Source organism: Podarcis raffonei, chromosome 8 (assembly GCF_027172205.1).
Source record: "Podarcis raffonei isolate rPodRaf1 chromosome 8, rPodRaf1.pri, whole genome shotgun sequence".
Lineage (NCBI taxonomy): Eukaryota > Metazoa > Chordata > Lepidosauria > Squamata > Lacertidae > Podarcis > Podarcis raffonei.
This window is the reverse complement of record NC_070609.1, coordinates 84,413,880-84,426,450: the sequence shown is the minus strand read 5'-3', so window position 1 is coordinate 84,426,450 and position 12,571 is coordinate 84,413,880. Positions and strand designations below refer to the sequence as shown.

General features: G+C 47.3%; 1 protein-coding gene across 1 annotated transcript; it reads right to left on the bottom strand.

Moving 5' to 3' along the window:
- Positions 1-4,735: 4,735 nt before the first annotated feature.
- MRPS24 (mitochondrial ribosomal protein S24) lies at positions 4,736-11,516 on the bottom strand. Its single transcript, XM_053401313.1, has 4 exons — positions 11,461-11,516; positions 7,421-7,501; positions 6,252-6,363; positions 4,736-5,294 (listed from the first exon to the last, which is right to left on the bottom strand). Exons 1-4 carry the CDS (start codon positions 11,509-11,511, stop codon positions 5,011-5,013), a joined length of 528 nt encoding a protein of 175 aa, XP_053257288.1. The 5' UTR covers positions 11,512-11,516; the 3' UTR covers positions 4,736-5,010.
- Between the last annotated feature and the right edge of the window lie 1,055 nt (positions 11,517-12,571).

Genomic DNA, 12,571 nt, shown 5'->3' with positions numbered 1-12,571 from the left:
TCCGCCAGGAGGGAGGCAAAAAGAGAAGCAGCGGGACTAACAGGGGGCTCAAGCACCCCTGGCTTTCCTAAACTGGTCTAATGCAGTTAGTGGGCTGCAGAGGATGCGGATCTCATTGACGTTAATGAGCAGGCTTTGGACTGCAGTCTCAGCATCTTGAAAGTCAAAAATGTCCCTGCACACCGCAGGACATGCAGAGGAGGAAGCGCAAAAATACCCCACTGTGGGCAAGGGTCTGCTTACATGCGCAAAGGCATGGATCAGTGGGAGAGGACCAGCTTGGCATACAGGTCCCAGCTTCCATCCCAAACGGAATCTCCCAGTGGAGCTGGGCGTGTCCCCTGCCTCAAACTTTGGGGTGAGAGTCACCAAAGGCCAATGTGGGAAACACTGAGCTTGACTGAGTCAGGTCACTTCTGCCTGAAACCCTGGAGAGCAGCTGTTGGTCAGTACAGATGGACAAATGGTTTGATTCAGTATTAAGGCAGCTTCTATGTTATGCTCCTGCCAACCTAGCAGTTCAAAAGCATATCAAAGTGCAAGTAGATAAATAGGTACCGCTCCGGCGGGAAGGTAAACGGCATTTCCGTGCGCTGCTCTGGTTCGCCAGAAGCGGCTTAGTCTTGGTGGCCACATGACCCGGAAGCTGTACGCCGGCTCCCTCGGCCAATAAAGCGAGCTGAGCGCCACAACCCCAGAGTCGGCCACGGCTGGACCAATGGTCAGGGGTCCCTTTACCTTTACCTATGCTATGCTCAGAGGACCAGCTTCTCCACAGGATTTGGGGGGGAGTGGGGCTGACACGATGGTGCACAATGTCCAGACCTGTCACGAGGAACTAGGGAGCAGAGCTGAACACCATCCAAAAATTGAGGGGGCTGGCTCCCTCAAAAACTACATGGGGGGGAAGTGTCTTGGCCCCTAGGAGTCAGCGCCTATGGCTATGCTATTATGTACAGGTAACCTAAATGTGTATTTTCTTGCGGGGGGGGGGGAGCTGGTTACAAATTTGCTGAGTTCCCCTTACTCTGCTGAGAAAGTTCCCACCCAGGCCTGAGAAAATTGTCCACGGAAGTGGAGCACTCCTCTGAGAGGAACAATTTGTTGCCAGGCCTGTAATCCACCAGGGCGGGAGGACGCTGGTGGTGCCCCCCACCCCACTTTTAGGAATATCAGTCGCCACAGACTGAACCAAAGCACAATGAGCAAGTGGCCGTTCAGGCTTCCTCGGCTGATCCAAACCTCCTCCATCCACAGATCTGGAATCATGCATTCATCTGAACCATTTCCCTGTTCCAAAATGAATGTTTGTGAATGCTTCAGTGCTGGTTGGCAGACCCTCCTGCTTTTGGAGGTGAGCTTTTGACAGCCATAGGGCTGCAGTCAGCCTGACTCCCTCCACGTGCTCTCTGTCCAGGTATGCCAGCTCCCTCCCTGGCCAACCAGCCTGTTTCCAGGAAGGAAGGAAGGAAGAAAGAGGGCAAGCAGAGTTGCACAAGCAGAGTTGCACAAGCACAGCTGCTAGGTCTTGGCCTCATCTTAGGGCGGCCCGCAGGGGAGGGAGAGAGCTTGCTTAGTGTTCGAGCCAAGGAAGCCCATGCCAAGAGTGACCAGCTTCCGCACTTGCCCACCTGTCAATGATTGACTCTCTGCAACTGCCTCAAGCCAGTTTCCTGGCTGCCACCTGCCCTCCATTGGCACCCAGCCTGGCCAGTCACTGAGGGCAGCTGTTGAGATGGTGGAGAAACAGAGGCCAAAAGAGTGTGTAGCTCATATTCAAGGCCCTCCATTGACCCACATCCAATCGGGGCTCATGCACCACATGCAACTCAAGCTCAGGCACGGATCCCTGGATCCCTTGGCAGAGTCAGGGCTCCGCCCACAAACCTATCAAATAATGCACAAGAGCTTCTGAGCATGCACAGAGCGACCTGCCTCCTGGATATGGCAGCAGGGAGGTATCATTATGGCAGGAGTGACAAGATAAGATCTGATGGGCCTCTTCAAATACAGTGGTATCTCGGGTTACATACACTTCAGGTTACATACGCTTCAGGTTGCAGACTCTGCTAACCGAGAAATAATACCTCGGGTTAAGAACTTTGCTTCAGGATGAGAACAGAAATCACGCGGTAGCGGCGCAGCAGCAGCAGGAGGCCCCATTAGCTAAAGTGGTGCTTCAGGTTAAGAACAGTTTCAGGTTAAGAATGGACCTCTGGAACGAATTAAGTACTTAACCAGAGGTACCACTGTATCTAAAGGGCTGTCACATGGAAGACCGAGCAAGATTGCTTTCCGCTGCTCCAGAGAGGAGGACCCAAGCCAATGGATACAAATTATAATAAAAGAAATTCTGGTTGATGGACTAGATAAATTATAATAAAAGGAATACCAGGTTGATGGACTAGATGGAATGGACAGTAAGGACTGACACAACCCGAGACCAGGAAGAAGAGACGTTGGAGGAAGATTGGAAGAAAGTTTTTAAAAATTTATTTTGGGAATTAGTGTAAAATTAACGAGTATTAGGAAAAATGTTGGAATGAAACTATTTGGCTTTAGTAGAAATGATATAAGGAGTTATGTATAAATAAGTACTAAATTTTAAGCTTTAAGGTATTTTATGGTAAGATAAGGTTAAAATAAATTAAGGTAAACTGAACAACAGAATATAGTGAAAGATGGAAAGGATTTGCTGAGTTAATTAATAAGTTAGACTGCTAAGATAAATTACCCAATAAAAATTGAGAAAGATGGAAAGAATTTGCTGAAACAAATAACTAAACTAGAATACAAAAAGGGAGGTGTGAGGAAGTCAATGAAACAAGTAAATGAAAGATAAAGAGATGGAATATTGGATGTGTGTTTTTTATTGTTATTGTTGTATTTTTATTTTTTTTAATGTATTTTTTATGTATTGTAATGCATGTTTTGTTAAATTTTTTGTTGTTTTCTCCTTCTCTTTTCTCTGTAATCTTTAAACTTCTAATAAATATCATTTAAAAAAAAAAAGAAATTCTGACTAAACATTAAGAAAAACTTTCTGACGTTAAGAACAGCTTGACAGTGGAACCGAAAACCTTAAGTGATGGTGGACTACCCTTCACTGGAGGTTTTTAAACAGAGGTTGGAAGGCCATGTGAGAGTGATGCTTTGGCTGTAGTTCTTGCTTGCAAGGGGTTCTATTAGATAGCTCATGGGTCCCTTCCAACTTTCCTATGATTCTATGACCTTCTTTATTGTGAGGAGAGGATGCCCCCAGGAGTATCCACAGCCAGTAGGTGCAGTGGAAAAAGCACGAAGTAGGTGAGGTCTAACCCCCCCCCCTCAAAATGCCGCCTCCCCCCTCCCCCAGCTGTCAGCTGGGAAGGGAGGAAGAAGCCTCTCTTTCACCACACCCAGCACAGAAAACAGGCAGCCGGCTTGTGTGATGTGGGCCTAGAAGCCAACTGCTTGCATCACTCTTTTGGCTCCCTAATTTTTAACAAGGTCAGTGGCTGGGCACTTGCCCTATTTACCACTCCAGCACAAAAGTGATGGCATAATCCAGACCGTTCTCCCTCTCTTTTACGGAGGAGAGCCAAGGACAATTGCTTTATAGCGCATCAAAGACAGTTATTACTCATTTGCTGCCCAGGACCCAGCTGCCTTATTCTGCTCCAGGGAATTTACATTTCCTGTATCTGTGCTGGGAAAGTACAATTCTCTGCTGTGTTGGTGCTAGCTGGGTGCTGGCTGCACAAGTATGAGTGGCCCCAAGCAAAGAGTGATGTCACCCTCACTGATGACAAAGGACAAGGTCCACAACCCATCTATCAGAAGAGCAGGGTGGGGGGGACCTCTCCAGGGTGCAAGTGTGTATGGAGGTCCTGGGCTGTCCAGATGACAAGACCACCCCCCTCAGCCTCACTGATGTGGTCCAAAGGAAAGCAGAGCAGTACATTTGGCACCAGCTTGGCTGCAGGAGTTGCCGGAAGGAGGCGTACAAGGTGCCATAAAACCGTCTTAGGAACTCCGCTTCAGATTTGTGTAGGGTTTATTCCTTGGCCTTTTCTTCTCCCAAAGAAAAGCGGCCTAGTTCTCTGAACAGTAAAGTTATCCCCTGCAGAAGGAATGCACTGCCACCCACTGCCTGTGTGAACCAGGTATTCTGTAAAGGTAAAGGGACCCCTGACCATTAGGTCCAATCGTGGCCGACTCTGGGGCTGCGGCGCTCATCTTGCTTTACTGGCTGAGGAAGCCGGCGTACAGCTTCCGGGTCATGTGGCCAGCATGACTAAGCCACTTCTGGCGAACCAGAGAAGCGCACGGAAACGCCGTTTACCTTCCCGACGGAGTGCTACCTATTTATCTACTTGCACTTTGACATGCTTTCAAACTGCTATGTTGGCACGAGCAGGGACCGAGCAACGGGAGCTCACCCCATCACAGGGATTCGAACCGCCAATCTTCTGATCAGCAAGTCCTAGGCTCTGTGGTTTAACCCACAGTGCCACCCACGTCCCTAAGATTCTGTAATTGGCACCAAACGGAAACCTGCAGGACCACCGCAAAGAGGCTGCCATATAGGAGGGGATGCTTTGAGCAGTTTCTGCACCAAGGCTGCTATAGCCACAAAGATACTTCAATCCCCTGCCTGGAGCAGGGCTAAGCCCAATGGATGTCAACAGCTTCTGGGATGCTCCTGGCATATAAGTCGAGAGTCCAGGAAAACAGATCTGGAAAGAGCCACGAATAAGGGGCACAAACATTCTTTGTTTGGATTTCAACAAAAAAAACCCAAAACCCCAACTCCTTTCACAGCAAGAGTCCAGGGCTCAGTCATTCTCTAGCCTTCACAAGCAAACTGAGTGTCTTCCTTACAAGGTGGCTACCAAGCAGAAGTTTGCAGGTCCCCCTAACTTCCTCTGAAGTCCCTGGCTGGAAGGCTCCTGCTCCTGGCTCAAGAAGCAGAAGGCCCAGCTGGGTCTTGGCTCAAAGACAAGCTCTCCCCAGCAGGGACGGCCAGAACTAAATATACTTGTAGACCACCTTCTCACGAACCGTCTGCACTTCCATTTTGACAGGGCACTTGTACAGGAAGGAGAGCAACGTCTCTGTGTAGCCAATCAGGAAGTAGAACTTGGAAGGCCGCAGCTTCTGCAGGAAAATGGCGCAGATTATCAGCGTGTTGGCACGGCGCTTCAACACAATATCGCTGGCCAGGCAGCCATGGAAGGTGCCGTAGATTAACTTGCGGATGAAGACATCCTCCACAGAGCGTTCAGCTGCCCCTCCCTCGCCACTCAGGTTACCTACAGGGTGGGCAACAACACAAGGGGAAGTGGGGGTAGGTCATTAATTCATTAATTATTGTATTTCTATCCCACTTTTTCCTCCAAGGAGCTCAAGGTGGTATACATAGTTCTCATCCTCCCCATTTCATCCTTACTGTGAGGTAGGTTAGGCGAGTGTGAGTGACTAGCCCAACATCACCCAGTGGGCTTCATGGCTGAGTGGGAATTCAAACCCTGGTCTCCCAGGTCTAACACTCTAACCACTATACTACACTGACTTTTTGTATCAGGGAGCACCATCCTCGCTGTGCTCTGCATTCAGGAGGGTCATAGCTAGCGCTGGTGGTTTCAACCAGCCCTTTGGTTCACAACTTTCACTGGGTGGCAAAATGGCCGAGCCAATGAGGACATGGCTCACAGCCTAGGTCAATTCCAGGGGGAATTATTATGCCTTTATTGAATTGCATTAATATTGGTGGTTGTCTTTTTGCTTTATTTATATGCTGCTGTGTTCAAATATGATCGTGACTGCAATGTATGTTTGTGATTTAAGGCTCTTGTGGTTGTTGTGAGCTGCTTTGAGCTCAGCATCTGTTGCTGGAAAAGCAGAATTACAAATATTAAATCAAATCAAAGTGACTGAGTACCCTTCCAAGGAGGCCAGGTTTGGAAGAACTTTGTATGCAGCTCATAACAAGTGCCAAGGGAGTATCTATACCTGCCAAGAAAACCACCCATTGCAGGCAAGAACACCAAATGAGTTTCTCTTTTCAAGACACAAGCAGTGTGGAAGATGTCAGGAGTGACCTCCTTTCCCCAACAATAGTGTCCTCGGCCCTGTTTGATGACAACAGCCCCAAACCCAAAACCTTCCAGGAAGGAGTGGCGGCAGACCACTTGTACATCTCCACCTTTTCCAAATACAAGTGTCAGAACAGCCCATTCCCTCCCCCCCCCCACTGCCCCCCAACTCACTTGTGTGCTGGGAGAGCCAGCCCTTGCGGTGTGCAATGAAATGGGGTGGATGGGCTTCCTCATAGGTTACGGGCTTGTCTCCTTTCCCAACACGAACCCGAGCTGCTCGGTTCTGCAAGAGAAGTGTTGCAGGAGGTGTTTAACTCTCTCACACAAACAGCATGTGTGCGCACAGGAGAATCCTATGCCATCTTTATAATAATGGAAGGCATCTTGCCCTTGCCTGCAGTGCCACAATACACAGGAAGCCAGGGGTGGGCAGAGCCTCACAGCCCTCTGGGTGATTTACAATACATCCACAAGGACCTTTGACTCTGGATTTGGCACCAAAGGGAGTGGTTTTTTTCTAATGCAGATTGCTGTACAAGGAACATTTATACAAGAGAAAGAAGACTCTTGGGGAAAGAAGACCCAACCCCCCCCACCCCTGCTTGAATGCTGTGGTGCTGATTATGATCCCCTTCCTTACCTAGCCTTTCTATTGAAAGGTCCTGACAGGAATGGAGGGTAGAGGCGCCTTGAACCCAACTCAGCTGTGGCATGCTCAGGGCCCCTCACTGGCCTAAAAGGAAAGGTAAAGGGACTCCTGACCATTAGGTCCAGTCGTGACCGACTCTGGGGTTGCGGCACTCATCTCGCTTTATTGGCTGAGGGAGCCGGCATACAGCTTCCGGGTCATGCGGCCAGCATGACTAAGCTGCTTCTGGCGAACCACAGCAGCACATGGAAACGCCGTTTACCTTCCCACCGGGGCGGTACCTATTTATCTACTTGCACTTTGACGTGCTTTCGAACCGCTAGGTTGGCAGGAGCAGGGACCGAGCAACGAGAGCTCACCCCGTCGTGGGGATTCGAACCGCTGACCTTCTGATCGGCAAGTCCTAGGCTCTGTGGTTTAACACACAGCGCCACTCGGGTCCCTGGCCTAAATGTGAGGGGACCTAATTCATACAGAAAAATCCCTCTGCAGATAAAATGAAAGGTGCTCCCAACACCTTTTAGCATGGTATGTGGTTAGCTTTCTGCAGCAAGCAAAGTCAGAGAACCCCATTTGAAACCCTGGCCCTAAAAGGGGGGAAAAAAGTCTTTCCTGCAAAAAGGCAGAGTGCTCCACAGCATTCCCAGGACAGCAGCCACCCAAGTATCTTTTGGATCTCTCAGGCTCTTACCTTACAGCAGGCAACACTGGTCCGGAAATCCCGCCTTGCACAGAGGTGCCAAGAAGTATTGCCAGGACTCCCTACAAAGGCCTGAAAACAGAATGACAATCAGGTACTCATCTGACACAATGGAGAACCAAACCAAGCACCTCTATACATATTTTTAGGTTAGCTCAACAGCTTCCTTGTAGTACAGGTGACACAAGGACACACCACACTTTCTAGGTCTCTAGCTCCCACTACTCAGAGATGCTGTTGCCTCTGAACAAAGAGGTGCCATTTAGTTATCAAGAACTAACAATTTTGGCAGCACTCATAGCCTCCAAGAAGGTTATGTCCTCAAAAAGAGAGAGAAGAAAACTAGAATTAAGGGACTGGCTACAGAGATGGTGGAAAGGTTTGAATTGTACAGGAAATAGAGAGGATGGACTCAAAATCTTAAGACAGGAAAGCAATGCTGCTCAATAGCGATTAATGAAACCTGATGGAATGAGATTCATGAATGGAATGGAGGAACCAAAGGGCTTAGATTATTTTAAAAGAACAGATCATTAAAAGGATGTATACACGAATGAAGAAATCTACAAACCTAAACACTTGGGTAAATTTTTTTATAAAGAGGGAAATAACAGCTACATCTTTGTGGGAGCATGCTGCAGATTGTCATGCCCAAAAGAAGACTTGAATGATGCCTTCCTAGATCTAGAATCATAGGACACCCTGGGTCATCTAGTCCAACTGTCTGAAATGCAGGAATCTTTTATCCAACGTAGGGCTTCTGTTCAAGGACCCTGAGATTTAAAGTCTCATGCTCTACCGACTGAGCTATTACAGCCAGATGAACACATTTTCAAAGAAGAGATTTCAACTATCCTGATATATACCGTAAGGCAAGCTTTGCTGAATCTAAAATTCCTGATGCCTGGCTGACAACTTCATCTTCCAGAAGCACTGGAAGCTGCTTGCATGTGGGCTAGACAATACAGGCTATTTTTAGGTGATGGACTGTACCAAAGAGTGGCTCCTGGAGAGAACAGGCAAGTTGGATGCCACAGGGTTCCATTCTGGGCCTGGCATAGTTGAACATATTCCTCTATGACTTAGATGGAGGATGCTCATTAAAGCTGCAGAAGACACCAGACTGTGAGGGGTAGTGAATACCTTTGAAGGCAGGAGAAGGACGCAAGATTTATCCTGACAGGAGAAGAACAGGATGAGTGACACCTGGCTTAGCAGGAGCACGTTTGAAAAGGAACTAGGGGTCTTAGTAGAACACAAACTAAACAGGAATCAGGAGTGCACTGTGGAGTAGCTAAAAAGGCTAATATCACCAATCGATATCCTAACAATAAAAAAAATAAATACTGAAGGAGAAAGATGGACTTATGAAGATTTGCTAGTAAAAACAGAAAATGGATGGAAGATTAGGCCATATGAAGAGATAAAGAATAAACTGACAGGCTGGATCCAATTTCATCAAATCAATGCTTTATGGACTGAAGATAAAAAGATTGGCATGAACGAAAAAAAATCCAGATTCCAGGTAGAAATATTAGAAAACAAATCAAAACTCCTATCAAAAATGTACAGCCAACTGCTTGAATGGGACACCAAAGATGAAGAAATAAAAGAAGTAATGGTGAAATGGGCGATAGACTTTGGATACAACATAGAGTTTGATAAGTGGAAGAAACTTTGGAACAAAGGTATGAAATTCTCGGCATGCACAACACTTAGAGAGAACATGGAAAAAATGATGTACAGGTGGTACATCACGCCTGTAAAATTAGAAAAAATGTACAAAACCGGAGACAAATTATGCTGGAAATGTAAGATTAAGGAAGGCAATTTTTACCACATGTGGTGGTCCTGTGAAGTAATTAGAAAATTTTAGGAAATAATTTACAATGAATTAAAAAAAATATTTAAATATACCTTCACAAAAAAAACCCGAGGCCTTCCTTTTGGGGATAATTGGAGAAGAAATTAAAAAGGAAGACCAAACACTTTTCCAATATGCAACAGTGGCCGCTAGAACACTAATTGCACAAAACTGGAAGACATCAAAAATCCCAACTATAAATGAGTGGCAATCTAAATTATTTGAATATATAGAATTGGCAAAAATGACACAGAAAATAAGAAACCAAAAAGGTACAAAGTTTAATAATGAGTGGAATAAATTTATGACATATATTGAAACAGATGCAAAAAATTTAAAAATCACAGTAGGCTTGATGTAACTAACGCCTGCGACGTAAAGAGTTTTAAGAAAACGAAACTGCAGATAGAAAACCCTTTGTAACATATTCCGAAACCAAGTTGAAGGGAAGTCAATTATTGTTGTGTGATTTATTTATTTAGTTATTGTAAGTTTAACCTGTTGGTGTTTTATGTTATGCAATGTTCCTTTTTTTGTTGTCTTTTTTCTCTTTTTTTTTTGTTCTGTCTTTTCTGTTGTCTTAATGTTTGGTGTTGTATAATGAATTGAAACTAATAAAAATTAATTAAAAAAAAAAGGCTAATGCAATTCTAAGTTGTACCACCAGAAATCATACAGCATCTAGACTGTGAGAAGAGTTTGGATTTGATATCCCGCCTTTCACTCCCCTTCAGGAGTCTCAAAGTGGCTAACATTCTCCTTTCCCTTCCTCCCCCACAACAAACACTCTGTGAGGTGAGTGGGGCTGAGAGACTTCAGAGAAGTGTGACTAGCCCAAGGTCACCCAGCAGCTGCATGTGGAGGAGCGGGGAAGCGAACCCAGTTCCCCAGATTACGAGACTACCGCTCTTAACCACTACACCACACTGGCTCTCCAAAGTTCTGCTCTCCTTTGGACAGGTCTCACCTGGAGTGCCCAGTTCTGGGCCACACACAGTTTAAGGATGATGTTGACAAAGTGGGACATGCCCAGGAGAGGAGGAACAAAGGTGGTGAAGGTGCTATGAGGAAATGTGGAAGGCATTGGGCATGTGCAACATAGAGAGACAATTAGGAGACATAAAGGTCACCTTTATGTCTAGACAGCATCTTAAAAAGCAGAGACATTACCTTGCCAACAAAGGTCCGTATAGTTAAAGCTATGGTTTTCCCAGTAGTGATGTATGGAAGTGAGAGCTGGGCCATAAAGAAGGCTGATCGCCGAAGAATTGATGCTTTTGAATTATGGTGCTGGAGAAGACTCTTGAGAGTCCCATGGACTGCAAGAAGATCAAACGCATCCATTCTGAAGGTAATCAGCCCTGAGTGCTCACTGGAAGGACAGATCGTGAAGCTGAGGCTCCAAGACTTTGGCTCCCTCATGAGAAGAGAAGACTCCCTGGAAAAGACCCTGATGCTGGGAAAGATGGAGGGCACAAGGAGGGGACGACAGAGGACGAGAGGTTGGACGGTGTTCTCAAAGCTACCAGCATGAGTTTGACCGAACTGCGGGAGGCAGTGGAAGACAGGAGTGGCTGGCGTGCTCTGGTCCATGGGGTCATGAAGAGTCAGACGCGACTAAACGACAACAACAAAAGGTCAGCTTCATGGTGGCGGTTGTTGGACCACACTTTCCCCCATCCCTAGCTGGGTCTGATGGCTGTTGTGGCCCAACATCTGCCGGCCACCAGCCTAGCTGCCCCTGACGCACATGAAGTTGGCAAAGGGCCGGAACTGAAGGTCAAGAGATTTAGACTGAACTTCAGGAAGAACTTCCTGATGGTGAAGGTTCCCCGCGCCTGTTCCAGGCTTCGTTGGAGGCTTTGAAGCGAAGGCCCCTTAAAACGTAATTTGTCACGTTTATATCCCGCCTTTTCCCCTCCAAGGACCTCAGGGTGGCGCGCATGGCTCTCCCCACTTCCCTCAATAAATCCCAATAAATAAATCCTCAATAAATCCCACAACAACAACCCTGCGAGGTAGGCTGAGAGGCAGCGACGGCCCCCCCAGGTCACACGCGGGGAGCTTCTTGGCCGAGTGGGGGCATCTGAACCCTCCGCGGTAGCGCGTGAAGCCCCTTCCAGCCCCCCCCCCAAAAAAACGACTTCCTGACCGCCCCCAGACTCGCCTCAAGGCCCCGCCGAGCAGCCACCGCCGCCCTCCACCAGGGGGCCGCCATCTTGGGACGCGACGTAGGAAGAACCGGCCAAATATCGCGAGAAGAGGGGAGGGCGAAGGTGCCCGGATGTACTCAGAGACTGGCCGGGGCGGGGGGGGGGAAACCCGAGCGCCAGCACGTTATGGGCCGCGTCCAAAGAGAGAAGCCGAGCACGTGGTGCCTCGCAACTTCCGGTCGCAGTGCGACACCTCCTGGACCTTGCCAGCCCTGAATTCCAGTGACTTCGTCTAGATTTAAAACGGGCATCCAGTCTCTCAGTGACTATTCCAAGGGTGATCGGAGCTGATGCGATTATTTCACCCGCAAGTTGCAGGGGAAAATATTTTGTCCAGAGAGCTGTCTGGCAAGGATGGCTATATCCAGAGAGAAAATGGGCTCTTCTTGTTTTTTGTAATTTGAAAACGAAATCCAATTGAACAGCAGAATATAAAACTTGTGTTACCGGAAAAATCCGAGGGCTCCCTTGGACAAAAACAAAGACACCAACCAGGATAACTTGGAGCAAAACAGCAGCCTGTAGGCTTGGCCTTTATTGAACTGTTGCAACAGGGTGTTCCCCTCACTTGCAAGAGAGAGGAAAGACCCAGAAAAATAGTGTGCAAGGTCTTATAAAAACTTTTGAAATTCCCATCCTGTAGGTCAAGCCCACCCCCAGAAACATCATGCATACATTACAGAAAGGAGGGGTTGAGGGAGGAGTTGGTGGTAACCTGAGTGTCTTGCCACCTGGCTAGTTCCTCCTGGGTCTCCATAAAAGGCGGATCTACACGGATCCTCATGGATCCTCCACTTTTAAAAAAATAATTCCAACAAATGCAGTGTCAAATCACACCTAGAAGGCACGCCTACAAACTGGACTATAAAAAACGTGGATCCAACACTTTGCCGCGCTGCAGCACCACAAAAACATGGATCCAAGGCACGGATCCTCATGAATTCATATGATTTTTATATTGAAACAAAATGAAAACACCATGCTACTGTAGACCACATCTTAATCTGTAGGAGGAACCAAAGAAATCACGCATCCACTGTTTCGTGGTGCCGCAATGGCGCAAAA

Excerpts from the sequence above, each read along its gene's own strand:
- MRPS24 (XM_053401313.1), bottom strand. The coding sequence starts at position 11,511 with ATGGCGGCCCCCTGGTGGAGGGCGGCGGTGGCTGCTCGGCGGGGCCTT. Across the intron at positions 7,502-11,460 it reads CTGCTCGGCGGGGCCTTGAG|GCCTTTGTAGGGAGTCCTGG; the intron begins GCGAGTCTGGGG and ends TTCTGTTTTCAG. Across the intron at positions 5,295-6,251 it reads CTGGCTCTCCCAGCACACAA|GTAACCTGAGTGGCGAGGGA; the intron begins GTGAGTTGGGGG and ends CCCACCCTGTAG.